Raw genomic sequence first — 25,843 nt, 5'->3', positions numbered from 1 at the left:
TCCTCCTCCCCCATTAATTATTTGCTCTGTTCCGGTGTTCGTGCCGATGAAACTTGATAGCTAGCTATATATGTGTCTTGAATCATCAGTATGCGTAACCAATATGTGTCTCCCGTTCGAAAGCGTTATAGTTATAAATATGCATGCATTTGCATATTTATAACCTTGATTCTTTCGAAATGTCCAACGCTATCCATGGACAGCCCGAGTATGTGTAGATTGGGTTCGTTTTCCCATATGCTTTGCTCCGGATCCGACGCATAAATTTCGTCAGTGCCTCCCCTGTTGTTCTCCGGGTACACATCCTCTCTGTTTATTGCAGAGACGTGTATCAGGAGAACAGCGGGGAGGTGCTGCCGAAATTTTGCGTCGGATCCGGAGCATAGCATGGGAAAATGAACCCAATCTACACATACTTGGGTGGGATTAGGACTTATCATTACCTATTAGAGTGTAGGTTGCATGGATGTAATAAAATTGACAAAGTAGATCAACTAATGAATATATACATGGTGAATTATATATATATTTGTTGTGTGTCCAGTAGCTCCGAAAGTCAAGATGAGTGATCGTGCGTGGATGTATACCGGTCACACTGGTCAGAACAAATGGAGCGCTGAATGGTTCACAAAAACCAAGGGGTTTGTGCAAGCCGCATTTGCAAATGGCCAGAGGAAAACCTGGTGCCCCTATTTCTGGTGCGGCAATTGGGAAAAGAGGACAGAGGCTGAAATGGGCAAACACCTGCAGAAGAGTGGTTTTACGCCCAATTATACGGTGTGGACATTTCATGGTGAGTCTGCCCAACGTGACAGAGCTGAGGTGGATCGTCGTCGCACCGACGAGCATGTTACCAGGATGGAAAACATGGTGCAAGACTATGATGATGCTCGGGATTCGGACGAGGAGATGGAGGAATCTGCAAAGGCCTTCAATGAAATGTTGGAGTCTTCAAAACGTCCGCTCCACGAGCACACTGAGCTTTGTCAGTTGGATGCCATCTCACAAGTAATGGCTCTGAAGGCTTAGTTCAACTTGGGTAGAGAATGCTACGACGCAATAATGACAGTATTTGGACGCTTTCTACCCAAAGGCCATGTAATGCCTGCAAACGTGTACCAATCGAACAAAATCCTCCGTGCACTGAAGATGCCCTATGAGAAGATACATGCCCGTGAGAAAGGATGTGCCTTATTTAGGCTTGACTATGCGGACTTGAACTATTGTCCCAGTTGCAAGTCTTCCAGGTATGTTGTGGTAGACAACGATATGGGTGAGAAGACACAGACCAAAATCCCCGTTAGTGTTCTTCGGTATATGCCAATCGTACCAAGACTTCAACGTCTTTTCATGGTCGAAGAGACGGCCAGACAGATGACTGGCACAAAACAGGCAAAAGAACCGAACTAGATGCAAATGGGAATCTGATGATGGTACACACATCGGATGGTGTTGCGTGGAAAAAGTTTGATGAATTACATGCTGACAAAGCGGTAGATCCGAGGCATCCTCGAGTCGGCATCAACACGGATGGGTTCAGTGTGTTTGGTATGACGGCAGCCCAATACAGTTGTTGGCCCGTATTTGTCTTTCCACTCAATCTCCCCCCCAGACAGATTATGCAAGGAAAGAACATTTTCCTGACGTTGATAATTCCAGGGCCCAACTATCCGGGGAAAAATATGAATGTGTACATGCAGCCGCTTAAGGACGAATTGCAAGAAGCCTGGGATAATGGGTTCAAGACATACGACGCCTATAGCAAACGGAACTTCATAATGCATGTCTGGTACATGTACTCGACGCATGACTTGCCGGCGTATGCGCTATTCGTTGGCTGGTGTGTGCATGGAAAGTTCCCATGCCCCACATGCAAGGGAGCTCTTGAGTTTCGTTGGCTTCAGGCCGGTCGCAAGTTTTCTTGCTTCGACATGCATAGACAGTTCCTGGATCCTCGCCATAAGTTCAGGAAAGACAAGAAGAACTTCATCAGAGGTAGAGTTGTCCAAAACTCTGCACCACCTGCGTTGACAGGCCAACAGACCCTGGATCAGTTAAGCGCTCCCGAGCCAGATCCAGAGAGTCCAGGGTACTTCAAGGGGTATAATTCTAAGCACGCCTGGACTCACAAGACATGCTTATGGGATCTGCCTTACTTCAAAGACCTCCTTTGCCCACTCAACATCGATGTGATGCACACTGAGAAGAATATCGCCGAGGCACTTTTTGGTACATTGTTCGGCATAGATGGGAATTCAAAGGATAATACTAAGGCTAGAGTCGATCTGGAGGCGCTATGTGATAGGCCGTTACAAAACATGAAAGAACCGAAAGGAAAGTAGAACTGGACGAAGGCAAAGGCATGGTTCATTCTTGGAAGGCCAACTATGAGGGAAATTATCTTGTGGATGAAAATGCAGTTGATGTTCCCCGATGGGTATGCAGCGAATCTAAAGAGGGGAGCGAGTCTTGATAAATTGAAGATATTTGGTCTCAAGAGTCATGATTGGCACATATGGATTGAGCGGGTAATGCCGGTGATGTTGCGTGGCTTCATCCCTGAGGATGAATGGCTTGTACTGGCAGAACTCAGTTATTTCTTCCGTGTTCTTTGTGCGAAAGAACTATCGCCTGGCGTGCTAGAAGAAATGGAAGAGTTGGTGCTGGAGTTGATCTGCAACTTAGAGAAGATCTTTCCACCGGGCTTCTTTAATCCAATGCAGCATTTGATTTTGCATCTCCCGACCGAGGCAAGATTGGGGGGGCCGTGCAAAATCATTGGTGCTACCCAACTGAGAGGATGCAGAAGACGCTTCGACAAAAATGTAAAAATAAACGTAGAATTGAAGCATCGATGGCTGAGGCATTCATCACTGAGGAGGCGGCAAACTTCGTGGCAGCACACTACGAAGGCAAAAATCGTCATTTGCATAATCCGTAGCCTCGGTACAATGCTGACAAACCTCAAAAGGGTGGACCCAACCTCAGCCTACTCAAAGGGAATCTCGCACCAGCCAGTGGTTCGAAACCAGTATCTTTGGATAACGAAGAATGGCGGACCATTACGTTGTATATCTTCAACAACCTGACAGAAGTGCGGCCGTACATCGAGTAAGTTCTCGGTACATTGTTTCGCAACTTCTATTTCCTTTGAACTGCTCTTATTCCTGGATATTTCATACAGTCGATACGTCTCCATATTCTCGTATGGAGCGGTAATCCAAAAGGATTCCGTCGAAGAGTATGAGCTTCTCGCAAAGCAAGGAGGCGGCTATCCCGGTTTCATCTCTTGGTTCAAACAAACGGTAATTTCTATTAGACCATTTCATTACATTCGCTAATTTCTGCCTAATGCAACAATCCTTTCGTATTAAACTTGTAGGCTAATTCAGAGTCTATGGATGCCGAATTGAGACAAGTCGCTAATGGTTTTGACTATAAGGTCCGTTCATTTGACAAATACGACATCAACGGGTATCACTTTCGTACCTATGGCAAAGAGCTATCTATGGCCGACCGAAAGTCTACAAATTGTTGTGTATCTGCTATCGGCGAAGGAGGTACCGAGTATTATGGGAGAGTTGAAGCAATTTATGAACTTATATTCTATGGTGACAACCCACCGAATGTCGTACTCTTCAAATGTTATTGGTTTCAGCCGAAGGAGACTAGAAGGACTCATGAACATATAGGGCTAGTTGAAATCAAACAAAGCACCCATTTAGATGTTCCTGATGTCTATATTACGGCTCAACAGGCGACCCAAGTATTCTATCTACCGTGGGCCTACCAAACTAATCCAAATCTTAAAGGTTGGGATGTCGTTTATGAAGTGCCGCCACGTGCTAGATTATCTCCCCCAAAGGAAGAGGATTATGAACCTCACATTAACCCAGACACATATGAAGGAGAATTCTTCCAAGAGACACGTCTTTCCAAAAAGCGTTTCAAGAACCGCTATACTTCACCCCAAAATATTGAAGTAGACAGCGACAGTGAATCCGACATCAACCCAGAGGAGGAACAAGAAGAGCCGGAACAAGAAGAGGTTACTGCTGCGGATGACCTGTCAATGCTTGACCGATTACGTCAAGGTGGCCTTCCACATGTTGATGCCACTGAACCCTATGAGCCCGTCATTGATTATAGTGATGATGATGATTATGCATTTATTGATGATAGTGATCGAGATTATTAGTAGTGTGAGGTATATAATTTTTTTATGTTGTACTTGATGATGATACACTTAAGTGATATACATATTATTATTCATGTCGGTATTTTTTGTATGTTGTACTAATTTCGTTTACTCTTTGTCATGGCAGGTGTTGAAAGATGGTGGGCGCTGGTAAGTTTCTTCTAGTGTTTTGCTTAACAAATGCATAAAGACCTAGACTTAGCCTTATTTCCTCCAATATGCTTACCACAATGACCTAGAGTTAGCTTCTTTTCCTCCAAAATGACATAATAAGCTTACTGACCTCCAAAACCATCCATTTTACCTAAGTTAGCTCTAAAACGATCTATACTTAGCTTTGTTTCCTCCAAAATGACCTAAGTTAGCTCTAGTATGCTTAGTTAACTAGGTTTGCTCAATAATGACATGTACTTAGCTTACTTATTTCAAAAATGGCATAATTAGCTTAGTTAGCTCATAAACAATCCATTTTACCTAAGTTAGCTCTAAAATGACCCATTATACCTTAGTTAGCTCATAAATGATCCATTTTACCCAAGTTAGCTCTAAAATGACCCATTTTACCTAGACTAACTCCAAAATGATCCATTTTACCTATGTTAGCTCTAAAATGACTCATTTTACCTAGGTTAGCTCCAAAATGACCCATCTTACCTAGGTTAGCTCCAAAATGATGCATTTTACCCAAGTTAGCTCTAAAATGACCCATTTTACCTAGATTAGCTCATAAACGATCCATTTCACCTAGGTTAGCTCACAAACGATCCATTTTACCTAGCTTAGCTCCAAAATGACCCATCACACCTAGGTTAGCTCTAAAATGATGCATTTTACCAAAGTTAGCTCATAAACGATCTATTTCACCTAGGTTAGGTCATAAACGATCCATTTCACCTAACTTAGCTCAAAAACGATCCATTTCACCTAGGTTAGCTCCAAAATGACCCATCTTACATAGGTTAGCTCTAAAATGATGTATTATACCTAAGTTAGCTCATAAACGATCTATTTCACCTAGGTTAGCTCATAAACGATCCATTTCAACTAAGTTAGCTCATAAATGATCCATTTCACCTAAGTTAGCTCATAAATGGCATATACTTCTTCTTCTAGTCACCTTTTTCTAACTTTCTTATTTGCCTTTTTGCAGATTTCATTCACTTCACGGAAGCTAGCTTGCTATGATGGAGTGCTTGTTTTTTCTTTCATTCTCCTCTAGTATTCTTCTAGCTTGCTATGATGGAACTTGCTATCTTGATGAAACTTTGCATTGTAATATGTATGGATGGAACAATGTGTATGTGCAACTTGCTATGTATGAATGGATGGAACTATATATGTATGCACGATGAAACTTATGTGCTGGATATGTCATATGTTTGCTGTTAAATAGCCCTGTGAAATATATATATGTGTCATATATTTGCTGTGAAAATTGCTGGATTTAAAAAAAACAGAAAAAAGAGGCACCTTTGCCGTCAGCCGCTGATGGCAAAGGCGCCTTTGCCGTCGGCGGCGGACGGCAAAGAAGGCACTCGGCGGCCACCTGTGCTCCCTGGGAGCTGACCCATTTGGTCAGTTTGCCTACAGCGGCGGACGGCAAAGGCTTTGCCTACAGTGGCAGACGGCAAAGACTTGTCCCGCAGTGACGTCCAGCTGACGTCATTCGGCGGACGGCAAAGGCCGGATGCTCTTTGTCGTCAGCGGCGGACGGCAAAGGCTGCCGTTAGCCGCCTAACGGACTAACAGCACATTTATTGCCATCGGCTTTCTTTGCCGTCCGCCGCTAATGGCAAAGGCCCCTTTGCCGTCCGCTTCAGAAAGCAGACGGCAAAGAAGCTCTTTACTGTAGCCTACTTTGCCAGAGCCTTTTGCCGTCCGCGGAAGACAGCAAAGGCCTTTGCCTTCCGCCATCCTTGCCATTGCCGTCTGCCGTGGCAGACGACAAAGTAGCTGATTCCTGTAGTGGTCTGGCCCACCTCTGGTGCCCATCATCTGGTATATAAGGTCTTTTGACCTAGTAAAAATAAGGAGAGGACTTTCGGGACAGAACGCTGCCGTCTCGAGGCGAAACATGGGCAGGAGCACTTTTGCCCTCCGGCGGAGCGATTCCGCCGGGGGAACTTCCCTCCCGGAGGGGGAAATCGAAGCCATCGTCATCACCAACAACCCTCTCATATTTGGGAGGCCAATCTTCATCAACATCTTCAACAACACCATCTCATCTCAAACCCTAGTTCATCTCTTGTGTTCAATCTTTGTACCCGCACCTCAGATTGGTACATGTGGGTGACTAGTAGTGTTGGTTACATCTTGTAGTTGATGATATATGGTTTATTTGGTGGAATATTATATGTTCAGATCCATTATGCTATTTAATATCCCTCTGATCTTGAGCATGAATATTATTTGTGAGTAGTTACCTTTGTTCTTGAGGCCACGGGAGAAGTCATGTTGCAAGTAATCATGTGAATTTGATATGTGTTCAATATTGTGATAATATGTATGTTGTGATTCCCTTAGTGGTGTTATGTGAATGTTGACTACATGACACTTCACCATCTTTGGGCCTAAGGGAATGCATTGTGGAGTAGTTATTATATGATGGGTTGCTAGAGTGACAGAAGCTTAAACCCTAGTTTATGCGCTATTTCATAAGGGACTGATTTGGATCCATATGTTTAATGCTATGGTTAGATTTTATCTTAATACTTTTCTGTAGTTGCGGATGCTTGCAAGGGGGTTAATCATAAGTGGGAGGCTTGTTCAAGTAAGAACAGCTCCCGAGCACCGGTCCACCCACATATCAAATTGTCAAAGTAGCGAACGTGAATCAAACCAACATGCTGAAAGTGACTAGATCAAATTCCCGTGTGCCCTCAAGAACGCTTTGCTTATTATAAGAGACTGTTCCAGCATGTCCTTTGCTACAAAAAGGATTGGGCTACCTTGCTGCACTTTATTTACCGTTACCGTTACTTGTCCATTACAAACTATCTTACTATCAAACTACTTGGTACCGACAATTTAAGTGCTTGCAGAAATTACCTTGCTGAAAACTGCTTGTCATTTCCTTCTGCTCCTCGTTGGGTTCGACACTCTTACTTATCAAAAGGACTACGATTGATCCCCTATACTTGTGGGTCATCAGAACATACAAAAAAAGGACATCGACAATGCTGCGGCCGACACCACCGAGGTGGGGAGGCTTGACAAATTTATTCGTTAGATCGGCATTGCGCGGACCACAAATGAGGTGTCGCCACTTAGTGCTATTAAAATCCCCAAATCGGGGAAAGCAAGAACTCCATTCGGTACAACAGGGCCTCGGAGCACTACAACACTAGTGGAGCCGGTGGAGGAGGCAAGCACACGAGAGTGGGGGTAAGGCTATCCGCAGAGAAAGGGTGATACTAATATCCCTGACAAAGATTTCGTGCCTGTTAGATGAATATCTTGTTAGGTACCAAAGCATAAGGATTTGAAGTAAGCAGTAAGCTTTCCCTAGTTGAGAACTAAGGTCATGAATCTGCAGAGTTCTTATAACGAGCCAATGACCAGTAACTACAACCAAGTAAGAAACTTGCACTTGGTCTGGGATAAGAATTAGCAATTCGAGTGTTTGGAATTGAATTGTAGCATGGCAAGCAAAAGTGTTCAGATTGTAAACAATAGAAAGTTAAATGATCGAGGTTGTGATTATGAGGAATAAAGGACTAGGATCCATAACTTCACTACTAACATTTCTCCATCAAATCAATAGGTATAGTAAACAGATTATAATTGCTATCGACTAAATTGAAGTTTATATGGTTAATCATACATGTCATATTGTGTATAGACTATAGACATTATTTCCTTGTATCCATATACCGCTATCTAACTTCTTCTATAGATAATATTCTCCCCGAGACCGGGGGGGGGGGGGAGTGTTTCAACTGTCACAACAGGTGGTGAGGACTGGTGTTGGTGTGTTCTGTGGGGCGCAGTTGATCGTGCATCTTTTTCCTCTCATTCTCATTTTGTAAAGATAGAGTTTGGTAGGGTTGTATTAGCGAAACATTGTCGCAGTAAGTTTTTACTTTGGGGTGAAGAACATTTCTCTTTTTTTTCTAATGCAAATCATTTTTGAAACATGGATGAGATACACTTTCTCCTAAATGAAAATATTGTTTGCTTGTGTCTGTGGCAAATATGATGCATTTTATTGCTGCTATTATTGAGATTATTTGGATGTTGTTTTCTTTTTAACTGCAATTGTAGAGATATATCCATGTGTGAAATTTCTAATCCCCACGCCTCCCTATGATCATCTCTCTCATTTCCTCTTTTTGTATTGGAAAACAAGGGTCAAACTAAAAGAAAGGCAATAACTCAATGCAACAGGTGATTCAGAACATAGTCTCCTTTTGTTTTTATGAGCTTTCAGTATAGTGTTTGCAAAGGGTAGTGTAAAATCTTTAGGAGGTTGTTTTTGTAAAAGCTTCAAAACAGGTTTTGTTTTGTAAAAGCCTTTTTTCGGGATTGATCAAAGTGTTTTTGTACTTTTTATGCAAAGTCTTCTGATGCGGCTTGAAGCTACGTTGGCATTTCCCCAAAGAGGAAGGGATGATGCAGCACAGCGGCGGTAGGTATTTCCCTATGTTATGAGACCAAGGTTATTGAACCAGTAGGAGAACCAAGCAACACAACGTCAACAGCCCCTGCACACAAATAACAAATACTCGCAACCGGACGTGTAAAAGGGGTTGTCAATCCCTTTCGGGTAGCGACGCCCCAAGATAGGCAAACGAACGTGAAATAAATTGTAGTAGATTGATAGATCGAACGCCAAATAATATAAATAAGAATAAATTGTAGAAAGGTATTTTTTGTATTTTTGGTTTAATAGATCTGAAAATAAAAGCAAAGGAAAAGTAGATCGCAAAGGCAAATAATATGAGAAAGAGACCCGAGTGCCGTAGATTCCACTAGCGGCTTCTCTCGAGAAAAATAGCAAACAGTGGGTAAACAAATTACTGGTTGGCAATTGATAGAATTTCAAATAATCATGACGATATCCAGGCAATGATCATTATATAGGCATCACGTCCAAGATTAGTAGACCGACTCCTGCCTGCATCTACTACTATTACTCCACACATCGACCGCTATCCTGCATGCATCTAGTGTATTGAGTTTATGGAGAAACAGAGTAATGCAATAAGAACGATGGCATGATGTAGACAAGATCTATCTATGTAGAGATAGACCTCATTGTTTTATCCTTAGTAGCAACGATACATACGTGTCGGTTCCCCTTCTGTCACTCGGATCAAGCACCGTAAGATCAAACCCACTACAAAGCACCTCTTCCCATTGCAAGATAAATAGATCAAGTTGGCCAAACAAAACCTAAATATCGGAGAAGAAATACAATGCTATAAGCAATCATGCATATAAGAGATCAAAGAAACTCAAATAACTTTCATGGATATAAAAAGATAGATCTGATCGTAAACTCAAAGTTCATCCGATCCCAACAAACACATCGCAAAAAGAGTTACATCATATGGATCTCCAATAGACCATTGTATTGAGAAAAACGAGAGAGAGGAAGCCATCTAGCTACTAACTACGGACCCGAAGGTCTACAAAGAACTACTCACGCATCATCGAAGAGGCACCAATGGAAGTGGTCAACCCCTCCGTGATGGTGTCTAGATTGGATCTGGTGGTTCTGGACTCTGTGGCGGCTGGAATTGATTTTCGTCGTCTCCCCTAGGGTTTCTGGAATATTGGGGTATTTATAGAGCAAAGAGGCGGTCCGGGGGGCGCCCGAGGTGGGCAAAACACACCAGGGCGCGCCTGGGCCTCCTGGCGCGCCCTAGTGGGTTGTGCTCCCCTCGGAGCACCCCCAGGCGCTGCCTTGGCCCATTGGGTGCCTTCTGGTCCATAAAAACTCTCCGTGAAGTTTCGTTGCATTTGGACTCCGTTTGGAATTGATTTCCTGCGATGTAAAAAACATGCAAAAAACAGCAACTAACACTTGGCACTATGTCAATAGGTTAGTACCAAAAAATGATATAAAATGATTATAAAACATCCAAGATTGATAATATAATAGCATGGAACAATAAAAAATTATAGATACGCTGGAGACGTATCATCTTCCACAAAGCTTTTAGGGACAGTGTTGCAATGTAAAATTTCCAAGCCAAAACACAAAACAACACCCTTTTTGTGTTTCCCACGATCTTTTGTTTCTCCATGCACATTCATTTTTTTGGCACACTGAATTTTTTTTCATTATTTGAGCAGTCATCTATTTCATCACACAACACAACTTCTTTCTTTATTTTCCTCTTTCTTTTGCAGTTATCGGAATGTAAATGTAGCAAAAACACATATCCACTTAACACAACCCTCCTCCCCATCCCAAAACCTTTTTACACGAATCACATAGCAAATGCTTGATATACTTAAAAATCCAAAAAGGCCAACATAATGCAAAGAAGCCGCAAAATTTCAATTATTAGATCCCATGTTTTGCTTCTCTAACTATATCGGTATCTCTTGTCATCGCAAATTTTAGGTAGATGACAAGACCAACTTCATTGCAGTAGGGACATTTTTTTATAGCCATCACAACTTTTAGGTACTCGCATGTCTTTGTATTGTGATCATCTCCAGTGCAATTTGAGAATTGACTATTTTCTTATTTGGACCAGGATTCCCTTTGGGATTGGGTTTCTTTTGTTATCCTCTTTCTTCCTTTTCTTGTTGTGCTCATCTTCTTATTGCTTGAGCAGAGTCTTGCTCCTTTCAGGCTTTTTAGTCGGTCGCCATTTCTTCTGCACATGTGACGGGTTCTACAGCATGCCATCAACTTCGGGGTTTCATACAATTTTTGGCGCATGAGCTTGATATTGTTGTGTTGCTTGGTGTTGTTGCACTGCCTGTTGCTCTGACATCACCCTTCTCCTTACTGCAACAATAATGTGCTCAAGCTACTAAGCTGCATCATCCAATATCCTGCACATTGAGTTGTAGTCGAGAGTGTTGGTTGAAGGGAGCCTAAAATTTAGAAGATGTCCAACACTACCAATTATCGTTGTTGCAACTTACTACCACCTCTCTAGCAAGTAGCATTGCAGATTAACCTACACATTGAGGTGGACCATCACTCTTATGATATGTGCACAAATAATCCTATTCATTTCAAAACAGTTGCAGTTGCATTAAATAATCCCCTCTACCATCACAAAATACACTGAAAATACCCTTGGGGTTCTTATAGTAACTTGAGTACAACTCAAACCCGATGCTTCCAAAGTAAAGAACAGGTACTTCGTTGATGATGAAGCCGGCCGACACCATCACCTTCATATGGAACTTGCCAAAAACACTTCGGGTGTAAAATTTTATGACCTGGCATTGAATGTTGCAATAAAAATAATAATGTTTTAGTACCCGCCCTGACATACAATGTGTCTTTTTTTTGACACATACCATGAGTGAAGCGGTGTATAGTTGTCTCCTCTACACTGAAAGCTACGGGGATGTTTCGTTCTAGGCCTAGGAGTGCCACACTTTGCCATACAATGTTGCCAAACTTGCCTAAGGTTAGTTATTCAAAATGAGAGCCACAAGTTGGCAAGCCTAAAGGAATCTTGCCACGCTTTTTGAGTGGATGTGATGTGGGACCCTGGTGTGGCTTGCCTAAGATGTGGTTTAAACTAAACACACACCTAAGTTGGTCAAACTTGCCTAACCTTAGGTGTGGCAACCTTAGGCAAACTTAGTCTCAAACCAAACAGCCCCTACATTATCCTCATGGTGTAACATTGTGTCCTCAAGCACCTCATATTGTTGCACTAACCTCCACATCGAGTATTGGGGATTGAAACAACGTCTTGAAGTAGGAGTTTAGACCTTCTGACCTACTTGTAGTGCTTATAAATGGAAATAAGCATTTCTGGAAGTATGCTGGGGCCTAGGTCTGTCTGGTACACCATATGTTGAAGATGCCGGTTTTCAACCAAGTTGAAGCAATGTATCATATGCCTGCTCTCGAGTACTGTGTCAAAATCATCGATGCATGTGTAAAAAACCTACTCAAAAACCTCACCCATGCTTAGTAGCACTATTTGGGAAATCGGTAACTGGTAGCTGCTCGGTCGGCTTGGGAGTAGCCATTAATCGGTCAGTCAACCAATTAACAGGCTTAATCGATCTATCATTAATCGGTAGACTAAATAGGAACTTGCCAACATATATCTAGTTTTTTATGTATTATACTATACTCTCATGCTCCCAGCTACATAATATACCAAAATATGCTACCGTTTGGTCGAACCCTAGCAATTGAGGAGCGAGAGGGGGATGGAAGGTGTTACGGGAAAATGTTTGGGCTTTGTTTGCCCACAAGTAAATGGGTTAGCAGTGATTAATCGGCCTAACAACCGATTAATCTGTCTGGCAGGCCAATTAATTGGTCTGATAAGTTAACACGATGAATAGGTGCTATTCGATTCGGCCACCCTACCAGTAGTGATTAACTGGCCCATTAACTGATTAATCGGACGAATTCTTGAACAAGTGCTTAGTGGACTCCCTAACTTCTCACACGCCTTACGCTGGACACACCATTTGCAACACATATGTACTATGTTAATACTTCTGATATAGCTATTTCCATCACCTTATCCTGGTCGTTCATAAGGTTCATGAGGTGCTCATTGTTCATTGTAATCATCCAAGGTAGAAACACTCATTTGGCAACAAGGCACAACCCAACATGGTTGTCTGCAAGTAGTTGTTTTCCCCAACAATCCGAGCAAATGGCATGTTGATTGATTAGTGCAAAATGTTGTGTGAAAGAACACACAATCCTTGTACTTGGTGTACAATGCCCTTGTCCTTCTATCCACCCAAAACAAATCCATCACATATTTTGACTCTTTGTCAACTTGTGTTGCATAATAGAGTTCAGGACTTTCGGTGGCCGCCTCTCAAAGTACTCGACTGTCATATCCGTGTCCCAGAATGACTAATGTTGCCGCAGCTTGGAATGCACATTTGAAACATCCCTCTTCATATATGGGAGTATCCTAGGATCTCCCCCATGAACCCTACGAAGCATTCCCATGCATAACAAAGTTGACTAGTTCGCATCATGCATTTTCATTAGGAGTTGATAATCCTCTTTTGGAATTATGTGGTGCGAGTGGCTGTACCTTACATGCTCGACCTACTTTATTAGAGAATGTGTATGTTGTGCAACAAAGAATGTAGCCATCCACCTATTGCCCCTAAGCCAACAATCATGTCAGCTTTACAATCATGACGCAACATCCTATTATTTTGAAATTTGTCTATCACATCCATTTCAACCCCATCCTGCTTGCTAGATGAGCTCCCTTCTGTTGCGATCCCTTCTAAAGCACTACTAATCTCACCCCTACTTGTTGGATTCCCTATGTGCGCACACTTGAAAGCACTCCTGATAACTCCATACCAACGTATGGTGCAAGCGGTTGGGATGAAATCTTGTCATCTTCATCCTCGTCATGCATTGTGTCGGTAGCCTTGAGCATGCGATCTGATCCATGCGGCCATGAGTTGTGAAATGCTCTCCTCACCTCATGTCCCCGTTTCGGTATCCTACCAACACTACAACAAAAGCAGAACATCATTCATCAGTAGCATTTAGAACAAAAAGTAGAACATAATTCCTTTTTCGGTGCAAACATTGCTCAGATAGAAACAATAAGATCAGAGATTACCAGAGTAACCCTCTATTTTGGCAACAAACATTTATAGAGCAACACTATCAATTCAACATTTCCAGATCGATAGGTTTCTTCAGTAGAACATGCACAATTTGTATTTTCTGAAGAGTAGTTTCTATTTTTCAAACATCATGTTTTTCGAAGGATTTTCCATTCATCAAAATATATCACCGTTACTTTTGCATCCTCACTTTTTTTCCAAAACAAATACTAGGTTTAAAGAAGGGAGACAAAAATGTTTTCTGGATGCATCTTTTTGAATCGGGTTTTCGCGTTTTTCTGAATCGCAACACATAAATTTGAATGGGAGTCCCCCTGCTACTAGTATTCATCATCAACATCTCAAAAAATTGAACTTTGTAACTTTCGATGAATTCAACATCAATTGGCATGCAAATTACTGACTTGAACATGAACATTCAGCTAATTCGGCTCACCAATATCCAGAATAATTCGATCAGCTCATCAACATTCACAAAAATTCAAGTCTTGCAACCTACTGAATTCAACATCATTTTTGTAGGGATGCAACTTTTTACTGAATTCAACATGAACATTCAGTAAATTCATATATGCAATTATTGATGCAACAAGGAAATTGTTTCTCAGAAAAAACTAGTTCTACAAAAACCAACATATCAAATCCGATGTTGCAAGGTAGCCTCTCACTTGCTAGTGCTTCATTCTTTTACCGGGGAATAGTAAACCCCTCGGAGCTTTGAGCCATGGCGGAGGAGAGCATATCTCTGACGATATGGTGTGCCACCGGGCCAGATTAGGGGCGGGGTTGAGAGGGAGTACTATGGGTGCCATTGTTGCAGTGGTGGTGTAGGGACATTGCGGGGGACGACGGTCATAGATTCTGGATCCCTTACAGCAGGGCAAAAGGGGCAGCTGCCCGTGATTCACACGCATAGGGGGGAATGCGGTTTGGAGCCTAGTTGCTGCGTTGCAACACGTCGTCTGTTGCAAAGGTCAAGTAGGGGGAGGAGGTTGCGCGTGGTCCAGCTTGCGCAAATCGGACGACTCCGCAGCGCCGGATCTAACGGCTCGTGTGAGAGTTTATTTTTGGCATGCATCTACCAGATGACGCCTAACAGCCGCCATAAAACAATGCTAACATAGTCTATCTCGATCCGGAGACTTGGTCAACGGATGGTGAGGTCTTGGTCTATCTATGGTACATGTTGGACTATGCTTCTCTCTCCCCACTGATCAATTGCTTTCTCCTTTGACCAAATTTTTGTCTCGACATTAGGTTTATTGGATCTTCGTCCACCAGAGTCCCTCTGGTTCTTCGACTCGATTTTCTCCCTTGCAACAGAGGGCTATATGTGACTGATCGAGAAATGGCCACACATTTCATCCAAAAATAAAGAATATTTGAATTTCCACAGCCTCCATAGCACCACTTTGGTTCGAGCTTGAAATATGAATACAAATAGTAAAAGGGTGTATAATTTGAAAGTATTTTGCAGGACAAAAACAACAATGTTATTCTTTTTCTTTTTACGAGAATGTTATTCTTGAATCTTAATCTATAGTCGTCAATTTTTCAGAATGTTAACTGTTCATATAATTGTGCACCCTACAATTGTGAACTGAGGAACCGACACATGTCCACTCCGGTTAGAAAAAACGCAGTAGTTCCACTGGCTAGTATGGGTGCCGACCCAACGCCGCTCCGCCTTTATAAGTACCGACACTTCGCCATTGGCTTCCTCACCCAGGAAAAAACCGGTCTGGTCCCCTCGTCCTCGGTGAACTATTCCCCACTGTCACTACTGGGCACCACTCTCACGCAGCGGGAGGCGCGTGTCGTGAGCACACGTGTGGTTGTTTGCGTGCGCCATGGCGAACCAGGACGTGGTGCTCCGCCCGGACATGGGCGGCATAGCTTCGGCCGCGGCCATGCCGGGCTCCTCCAGCCGCCCGATCTTCGCGTGCCGCGGCGCCGCGTCGACCTCCCTGCGGCGCCGCTCCGGCGTCGACGACGACTACGGCGCCCGGTCACCCTGCGCCACAAGCTGGGTCGTCCAGGCCATGCGGGCGTCTTCGCCGGCTCGCTCCGCAGCTGTCGACGAGTACGCCGCGTGGACGGTGAGTTTGCCGGCTAGTTTGGTGAGAGCGCGCCGGCCGGGCTGTTTTCCGTCCGTTCCGATGATTGATCTGCGTTTCTTTTTTCCTTGGTTGGCGCGTGCAGAGGAAGCACCCGTCGGCTCTGGCTAGCTTCGAGCAGATCGCGGCCTCCGCCAAGGGGAAGCAGGTGGTCGTGTTCCTGGACTACGACGGCACGCTCTCGCCCATCGTCGCCGACCCCGACACGGCGTTCATCACCGGCGAGGTAAGATAAGAGACCGCGATAACCAGCCTAGCTAGCTACTTCAAGTAACGCTGACATCGCCCAAATGATCTAGATGCGGGAGGCGGTGCGCGGCGTTGCGAAGCACTTCCCGGCGGCGATCGTCACCGGCCGGTGCGTGGAGAAGGTGTGCAGCTTCGTAGGCCTCTCGGAGCTCTACTACGCGGGCAGCCACGGCATGGACATCAAGGGCCCAGGCTCCAACGTACGCCATCTCTCTCAAGCATCTCTCCGTCGCGCAAGAATCTAACTGGCCATGCATGGCCCATCCCTCTCCAATCATTTGTGCCTGATTCCATCAATTATTCCTCCCTATTTGCAGGCGGAGGAGGTCCTCCTGCAACCTGCTCGCGAGTTCCTCCCGGTCATCGCCGAGGTACACGACTTTTGTTAGTTAGTTGAGCCATGAGGAACTTACCAACGGCGCATGTACTAATCTCTGGTTTTATTTTTGGTTTTGGTGCCAGGTCTACGAGGCTCTGGTGGAGAAGACCAAGAGCACGCCGGGGGCCAGGGTGGAGAACAACAAGTTCTGCCTCTCCGTGCACTTCCGGTGCGTAGATGAAAAGGTAACCAGAGAGCTCACCAATCAATTTAATCAGCAACAATCCAAGTCAAACAAGAAGGTTCTAAGTTAATGAGAGAGATCCTCATCGATCTCAACTGCTCCGATCCCCTCTGCAGAGATGGAGTCCATTGGCCGAGCAAGTCAAGGAGGTGCTCCGGGACTACCCCGATCTCAGGCTCAACGAAGGCAGAAAGGTTGGTTGATACTTGATTGGCCATGGATCGATCATGGAGTTAATTACTAGTAGCGCTTACTAAATCATGTTATTTAACGTTTGCTCACTGAGCCTGTGAATATTGAATCTACTGGGCGTAGGTCCTGGAGATCCGGCCGTCCATCATGTGGGACAAGGGCAAGGCCGTGGAGTTCTTGCTCCAATCTCTGGGTAAGCGCCACTGCCACCCTGCCTGCTGCGTCGTCTTCGTCCTCGTCGGATAAAATGACGGGTTGCATATAAAATCTGCTGCTGCGCTGTCTCTAGGATTCGACGGACGCAGCGACGTCCTGCCGCTGTACCTCGGGGACGACCGCACTGACGAGGATGCTTTCAAGGTGCACAGATTAAATTAACACACGTCGCGTCCAACTGATTTCATTTGTAGTTTTGTACATATATATGCATGCTAGCTACGAACCTAGTGATTTCATTTGTTTTGGCTGCTTGTTTATCTTTCGATTTTGTTGATGTCAACTAGATGCTGAGAAAGAGAGGTCATGGCCTCGGCATCCTTGTCTCCAAGTGCCCTAGGGAGACCGACGCCTCCTACTCTCTTCAGGACCCCACTGAGGTGTATATACATACATATATCATGATGCAGATCCCTGCTTAGTCTAGTCATCAGTGATTGTAGCTTACATAGTATTAATTTCTCCTTGTTTTCGGCAGGTTATGGAGTTCCTTCACCGCTTGGTGCAGTGGAAGCGCCGGCGATCATCATCGTCATCGTCAGCGATGCGCGCAAGAGTGTAGCGCAGTCACAGACTGCCACATCAGCGGCTGCTGCTGGCACTGATTTATCAAGAAGCTTCAGCATGTTTAATTAAGTACTCCCTCCGTAAACTAATATAAGAGCATTTAGAATACTAAAGTAGTGATCTAAACGCTCTTATATTAGTTTACAGAGGGGGTAGTTTGTTAGCTAATTTGGTTGTACTTATTCCATGCATGTAATAACCATCGCCTATGTCTAGTTCCCGCTTTTAGTTAACCTTTGTTGCATGGGTTTGGAAGGCACTGCATCTGCAAGTTAAGCGGCCCCCCTCACAATTTTTTCTTTCTTTTTTCCGTTTTGTGGGTACATTCCCCTGTATGATGACTCGTGATTGCTGGCCATACCAGTAAAATGTAACATATGTAAGAATCTTAATGGCCAGATTAATCACCTTGTTTACTTAAGTGCTCCATAAAAAGAGGTGAAGATCAAATGCTACTTCATGTTATCTATTTGTTGCGGAAGATTTTGACTTAGTCGTGGGTGTTAAATTCATATCTTGTTTTTCTGACAAAATAATTCATGTCTTGTAATGGTTATGTGGTAGTTGTCTATTTTTTGTATTCCACTTGTTCATGACTTTGACCACATTTTCTTGCATCAACTTTAATAAAAATGGTTTGTGTGCATCACACTGATGCGGAGGCTTGGGGTTTCAACTTCCTTTTTGAAAGAATGAAAAAACATGTTCCTATAATTATACTAGCGTGATTTTGGCGGGAGGAGCGTTTTGGCTCCCGGGAGGATATGCTCCCGGATGACAATAAGTTCAATAAAAAGTAAAACAAAAAAAAATCTGAAATTTTTAATAGATGTTCGTGTTAGTCTCGCAAACATGCTTGACAAATTTCATGCGAAACGGAGCAGCGGTGTTTCGTTGCTGAAAAAAAAACAAATTAGGGTGACATTTGGTGTTCAATTTATTTTTGTTTATTGCACAAGCCAAAACATTTAACCTTTTTGCCTCGAAATTTGCAGGTAGCATTTGGATGTGACTAAGATCACAGAACAAATTTGTCTAGATTTTTTTGACATTTGCCAAATTGAATTTCCGGATTTTGGCAGGCATTTCTAGCAAATGGAGGATGTGGATCCTAGCATGGGAACAGAGGTGCCGCAACCTTAGCGTAGTGGGCATGCCGGAATAGTCGGTTGCTTTGACTTCTGGTGGATCAGTGGTTTGGCCTGCGTTTCTTTTTATAGAAATTTTGTATACCATTAAACAGATGTCAAATTACAACACAAAATCACGAAAACCATGATAGAAAAAGAGAGAGGACACATGTCCAATAACATTTGCAAGAAATCTCCATTGAAGCAGATTTCTGCAACAGCCTGCGTTGGGCGGACATGTAAAATGATGCATTATGGAAATCTATATTTCTATACTTCTATATCATAGATTTCTATACTTCTATATCTATATCTATACTTCTATATCTATACTTCCATCTATATCTATCTATCTATACTTCTATATCTATATCTATATCTATCTATATCTATATCTATATCTATATTTGTATCTATCTATCTATCTATCCATCTATCTATCTATATACTTATACTAATTAGAAACTCCCTAGAAATTACCGCGTTAATTAGTAAATACGATCCGCTCATCCGGTGGGTCGCGAGTTATAACATTAACTCGTATTAATCATACAAATATAAAAAATAGAAATAGTTGTACTTATACTTATTAGAGACTCCTAGAAATTACCACGTTAATTAGTAAATATGAGCCGCTCATCCGATGGGTCCGAGTTATAACGGTGTAGATTAACTCATATTAATTGTACAAATATAAAAATAGAATTGTGTTTTTTTTGCATGATTATAAATAGAAATAGTGATTTCTCCGGTCCTTTAGTAGTTCAGTTCTAATCTAAATTTCTTGCATTGCTTTACCATATTCCCACATACTCTAACCTAGCGCCGCCCATCCTCTTTCCTGATTCCTGGATACATAATCAAAGAAAAAAAATGATTTTTGTAATACATCTAATCTGTAGTTCTAGCATTGCTTCCTCTAATTCCCACATCCTCTAACCTAGCCACCAATCCTCTAATTCCCACCCACAATACTGGATATGTCGTGTGTCAAGCTCTTCGCCGAGAGCCAAATCACGGGTCATCCTCTAACCTAACGCCACCCATCCTCTCCTGATTGTTGGATGTGAATTTCCCTAGATGCAATCCGGCGGCCACACACCATGCCCTGCGCTGCGTCTCTTAGTCGGGCAGAGACGAGCATATCTGCGGGTCATGGCCAGAGGCACTACGCACACACACACGGGCCACACTACATGCATCATCAAGACCAGCAGGCACAGGCGCGCACCGCGAACACCGACGCGATCATGGGGGCACGTCAGACGTGACGGATCAATACAGCGTACATGCATGTTCAAGTGTTGATGCAATCAACTAGCACCCGTGCATGGCCAATATAAATCAATCTGAACACCCACGACTAGACACCGAGTCAACTCCTGCACCAATGGATCTGACATCTACCATGTCACTTGGTTTGTTGCTTTGCTTTCATCGATAATCTCTTGGAAATATAATCAAGTTGATTGTTGTAATCAATATGTTTTATGGTGAGTTTGGAGTTGACTGTAGCACTGACATGCATTTTTTTCATTTTAAAATTACACGTGTATTGTGAACCAACCTGTGGTTGGATCGTTAGGTGGACAGTGGTATCCCCAGCCTACCAGGGTTCAATTCCTGGTGCTCGCATTTATTCTGGACAAATTGTTGGTAAGTATTTGAACATTCATACAAACAAAAGAAATAGAAATAGAAGGAATTATATGTTACACCTACAACTCACATTTCACAAAGTTCATTACTAGAAACTAACCAAATCAGTTAAATATAGGCCGAGCTACTGTATTCAAGTGCTTCCACCCGATGACAAATGATTCCCATGCCTCCACACGTTGCATAGGAACCATGTACAGAACCAATAAGTAGACAAGAGATAACATGCAAGAAATTAGGAACTCATTTGTTGTTAAATCACTACAACACTATAAAGACAATAGAAACCATCTTTAACAAACGCAACATAAAACACACACGCATGCGCGCGCGCACACACGGGTTTGAGCTTTAAATTGACTAGCATTCCCCACTAGGTAGTTCCGACATATTTGAAACACTAGTTGGCGCACATAACTACATCATAGCCAGCACTGGTAGGAAAAATCAGCCACAACTACAGTAACCACTTAAATGACGCAAAGATAGATAATGAACAACTCTGTAAGAGAACAACGCCTCCATAAAGGGGCGATGTTTGTACATTGCCTTGCCAGATACATCACACATATTACAGAGCGGGTACATCCAACAAACCACATACTGGTATTTCATCCTAGAGAACAGATATCAACACCTTTGGGAAGGGAATGACACAAATTCATCTTTCTTTACGAATCCATCTAATTATTGGATGATGGTTTTTTTTATCCTGGAGGTTTATAGTTTTGCATCTACATCAGTGTCACTGGCCACCATAGGCACCACCAACCAAACCCCTCATCGCACCGGTGTGAATTGTCAAGGTCATATTCCACTCTACTTATGGAGGATGATGTTTTTTCTAGCGATGCCAATATTGGTTGGTCAAGCTGTTTTGTTTATCACGGCTTACTAAACCAAGAACAACCCCTATACCATTGGCATATGCCGCGTGTTTCCATGACCGCATGGCCTAGCCCAAGGAGCACACCTGACCACCACCGGCGCAAGGCTAACCCCACCATCCAACACATACCCCTCTAGGTCTGCGGTGCAACACACAACTCACAAGTGCCCATGTAGTCTAGACATAGTGCTGTCCTTATGTTCCCCAATCCAATTTGAGGATCTCTCTAATAGTGTATCTGGCTCAAGATTGAATGTTGCTTGAAAAACACATGCGAAGAGATGCCTTATGTGATGGAAATATGCCCAAGAGGCAATAATAAAATGGTTATTATTATATTTCCTAAATCATGATAAAGGTTTATTATTCATACTAGAGTTGTATTGATTGGAAACTTAAATACATGTGTGAATACATAAACAAACACCGTGTCCCTAGTGAGACTCTACTAGACTAGCTTGTTGATCAAAGATGGTTAAGGTTTCCTAACCATGGACATGAGTTGTCATTTGATAACGGAATCACATCATTAGGAGAATGATGTGATGGACAAGACCCATCTGTTAGCTTAGCATAATGATCGTTCAGTTTGTTGCTATTGCTTTCTTCATGTCAAATACATATTCCTTCGACTATGAGATTATGCAACTCCCGGATACCGGAGGAATACCTTGTGTGCTATCAAACGTCACAGCATAACTGGGTGATCATAAAGATGCTCTACATGTATCTCAGAAGGTGTTTGTTGAGTTGGCATAGATCAAGATTAGGATTTGTCACTCCGACTATCATAGAGGTCTCTCTGGGCCCTTTCGGTAATACACATCATAAGCATGCAAGAAATGACTAAGGAGTTAGTCGCGAGGTGATGTATTGCGGAATGAGTAAAGAGACTTGCCGGTAACGAAATTGAACTAGGTATGAAGATACAGACGATCGAATCTCGGGAAAGTAACATACAGATAGACAAAGGGAATTACATATGTTGTCATAACGGATCGACCGATAAAGATCTTCGTAGAATATGTAGGAGCCAATATGGGCATCCAGGTTCCGCTATTGGTTATTGACCGAAGAGGTATCTCGTTCATGTCTACATAGTTCTCGAACCCGTAGGGTGATAACCCATAAGTATAGGGGATCAATTGTAGCCTCTTTCGATAAGTAAGTGTGTCGAACCCAACGAGGATCTAAAGGTAGAACAAATATTCCCTCAAGTTCTATCAACCACCGATACAACTCTGCGCACGCTTAACGTTCGTACCTAGAACAAGTATGAAACTAGAAGTACTTTGTAGGTGTTGTAGGCTAGGCGCAAGATAATAAAGAGCACGTAAATAAAAACTAGGGGATGTTTAGATAAAGACACAACTAAGTTAGTTTTAGTAAAGATCTTTTTGTCATAGAAAGTAATTTGTCCCTAGACAATCGATAACTAGATCGGTAATCATTATTGCAATTTTATTTGAGGGAGAGGCATAAGCTAAAATACTTTCTCTTCTTGGATCATATGCACTTATGATTGGAACTCTAGCAAGCATCTGCAACTACTAAAGATCATTAATGTAAAACCCAACCATAGCATTATAAGGCATCAAGTCCTCTTTACTCCCATACGCAAACAACCTACTTACTCGGGTATGTGCTTCTGTCACTCACGCCACCTACCATAAGCAAATCATGAACATATTGCAAACCCTACAGCGGGGATCCCTCACGCTTGCGCGACACGGAGAGCACCATAGGACAGCACCAATAATAAAACATGCAACTCAAACCAATCACGATCATCAATTAACCCATAGGACAAAACGGATCTACTCAAATATCATAGGATAGCCATACATCATTGGGAAATAATATATAGCGTTGAGCACCATGTTCAAGAAGAGATTACACCGGGTAAAAGAGGGGTTACACCGCTGCATAGAGGGGGGAAGAGTTGGTGATGACGGCGGTGAAGTTGTTGGTGTAGATCGTTGTCGCGATGATGGCCCCGGCGGCGTTCCGGCGCCACCGGGAGAGATGGGGAGAGAGCCCCCCTTTCTTCTTCTTCTTCTTCTTCTTCTTCTTCTTCTTCTTCTTCTTCTTCCTTGACCTTCCCCCTAGATGGGAGAAGGGTTTCCCCTCTGGTCCATGGCCTCCATGGCGTCGCAGGGGCGAGAGCCCCTCCGAGATTGGATCTCTCTCTCTGTTTCCTTCTGTTTCTGCGCTCCCTGATTCTGTCCTTTCACCGTTTCTTAAATTCCCGGAGATACATAACTCCGATATGGGCTGAAATTTGGACACGATTTTTATCTGTATATTGGATTTCTTGCGGCGAAAGAAGGGCACCAACCGCCTTACGGAGTGGCCACGAGGCACCAGGGCGGGCCCTACCCCCCTGGGGCGTGATGTCTCCTACACAACCTTCTTCTTGTAGACGCTGTTGGGCCTCCAAGTGCAGAGGTTTGTAGGACAGTAGCAAATTTCCCTCAAGTGGATGACCTAAGGTTTATCAATCCGTGGGAGGCGTAGGATGAAGATGGTCTCTCTCAAAAAACCCTTCAACCAAATAACAAAGAGTCTCTTGTGTCCCCAACACACCTAATACAATGGTAAATTGTATAGGTGCACTAGCTAGGCGAAGAGATGGTGATACAAGTGCAATATGGATGGTAGATATAGGTTTTTGTAATCTGAAAATATATAAACAGCAAGGTAACAAATAATAAAAGTGAGCGTAAACGGTATTGCAATGCTAGGAAACAAGGCCTAGGGTTCATACTTTCACTAGGGCAAGTTCTCTCAACAATAATAACATAATTAGATCATATAACAATCCCTCAACATGCAACAAAGAGTCACTCCAAAGTCACTAATAGAGGAGAACAAACGAAGAGATTATGGTAGGGTATGAAACCACCTCAAAGTTATCCTTTCTGATCGATCTATTCAAGATTCTGTAGTAAAATAACACGGCTGATGTCTACTACACAACCTTCTTCTTGTAGACGTTGTTGGGCCAACAAGTGCAGAGGTTTGAAAGACAGTAGCAAATTTCCCTCAAGTGGATGACCTAAGGTTTATCAATCCGTGGGAGGCGTAGGATGAAGATGGTCTCTCTCAAACAACCCTGCAACCAAATAACAAAGAGTCTCTTGTGTCCCCAACACACCCAATACAATGGTAAATTGTATAGGTGCACTAGTTCGGCGAAGAGATGGTGATACAAGTGCAATATGGATGGTAGATATAGGTTTTTGTAATCTGAAAATATAAAAACAGCAAGGTAACTAATGATAAAAGTGAGCGTAAACGGTATTCCAATGCGTTGAAACAAAGCCTAGGGTTCATACTTTCACTAGTGCAAGTTCTCTCAACAATAATGACATAATTGGATCATATAACTATCCCTCAACATGCAACAAAGAGTCACTCCAAAGTCACTAATAGCGGAGAACAAACGAAGAGATTATGGTAGGGTACGAAACCACCTCAAAGTTATCCTTTCTGATCGATCTATTCAAGATTCTGTAGTAAAATAACACGGCTATTCTTTCCGTTCGATCTATCATAGAGTTCGTACTAGAATAACACCTTAAGACACAAATCAACCAAAACCCTAATGTCACCTAGATACTCCAATGTCACCTCAAGTATCTGTGGGTATGATTATACGATATGCATCACACAATCTCAGATTCATCTATTCAACCAACACAAAGAACTTCAAAGAGTGCCCCAAAGTTTCTACCGGAGAGTCAAGACGAAAACGTGTGCCAACCCCTATGCATAAGTTCACAATGTTACGGAACCCGCAAGTTGATCACCAAAACATACATCAAGTAGATCACGTGATATCCCATTGTCACCACAGATAAGCACATGCAAGACATACATCAAGTGTTCTCAAATCCTTAAAGACTCAATCCGATAAGATAACTTCAAAGGGAAAACTCAATCCATTACAAGAGAGTAGAGGGGGAGAAACATCATAACATCCAACTATAATAGCAAAGCTCGCGATACATCAAGATCGTGCCAAATCAAGAACACGAGAGAGAGAGAGAGATCAAACACATAGCTACTGGTACATACCCTCAACCCCGAGGGTGAACTACTCCCTCCTCATCATGGAGAGCGCCGGGATGATGAGGATGGCCACCGGTGAGGGATCCCCCCTCCGGCAGGGTGCCGGAACGGGCCTAGATTGGTTTTCGGTGGCTACAGAGGCTTGCGACGGCGGAACTCCCGATCTAGGTTATGTTTTGGAAGTTTTGGTATATATAAGAGGTTTTGGCGTCGGG

At 43.1% G+C, this 25,843-nt stretch overlaps 1 protein-coding gene across 1 annotated transcript; it reads left to right on the top strand.

Moving 5' to 3' along the window:
• The first annotated feature begins 15,691 nt into the window (after nt 1-15,691).
• LOC109733713 (probable trehalose-phosphate phosphatase 8) lies at nt 15,692-18,297 on the top strand. The gene is made up of 10 exons (XM_020292933.3): nt 15,692-16,071; nt 16,175-16,315; nt 16,389-16,538; nt 16,656-16,709; nt 16,801-16,902; nt 17,018-17,095; nt 17,217-17,286; nt 17,383-17,453; nt 17,597-17,689; nt 17,788-18,297. The coding sequence occupies exons 1-10, from the start codon at nt 15,823-15,825 to the stop codon at nt 17,869-17,871; spliced, it is 1,092 nt and encodes a 363-aa protein (XP_020148522.1). The 5' UTR covers nt 15,692-15,822; the 3' UTR covers nt 17,872-18,297.
• The last annotated feature ends 7,546 nt before the right edge of the window (nt 18,298-25,843 follow it).

Source organism: Aegilops tauschii, chromosome 7, assembly GCF_002575655.3.
Source record: "Aegilops tauschii subsp. strangulata cultivar AL8/78 chromosome 7, Aet v6.0, whole genome shotgun sequence".
Lineage (NCBI taxonomy): Eukaryota > Viridiplantae > Streptophyta > Magnoliopsida > Poales > Poaceae > Aegilops > Aegilops tauschii.
This window is presented reverse-complemented; position numbering and strand designations above follow the sequence as displayed.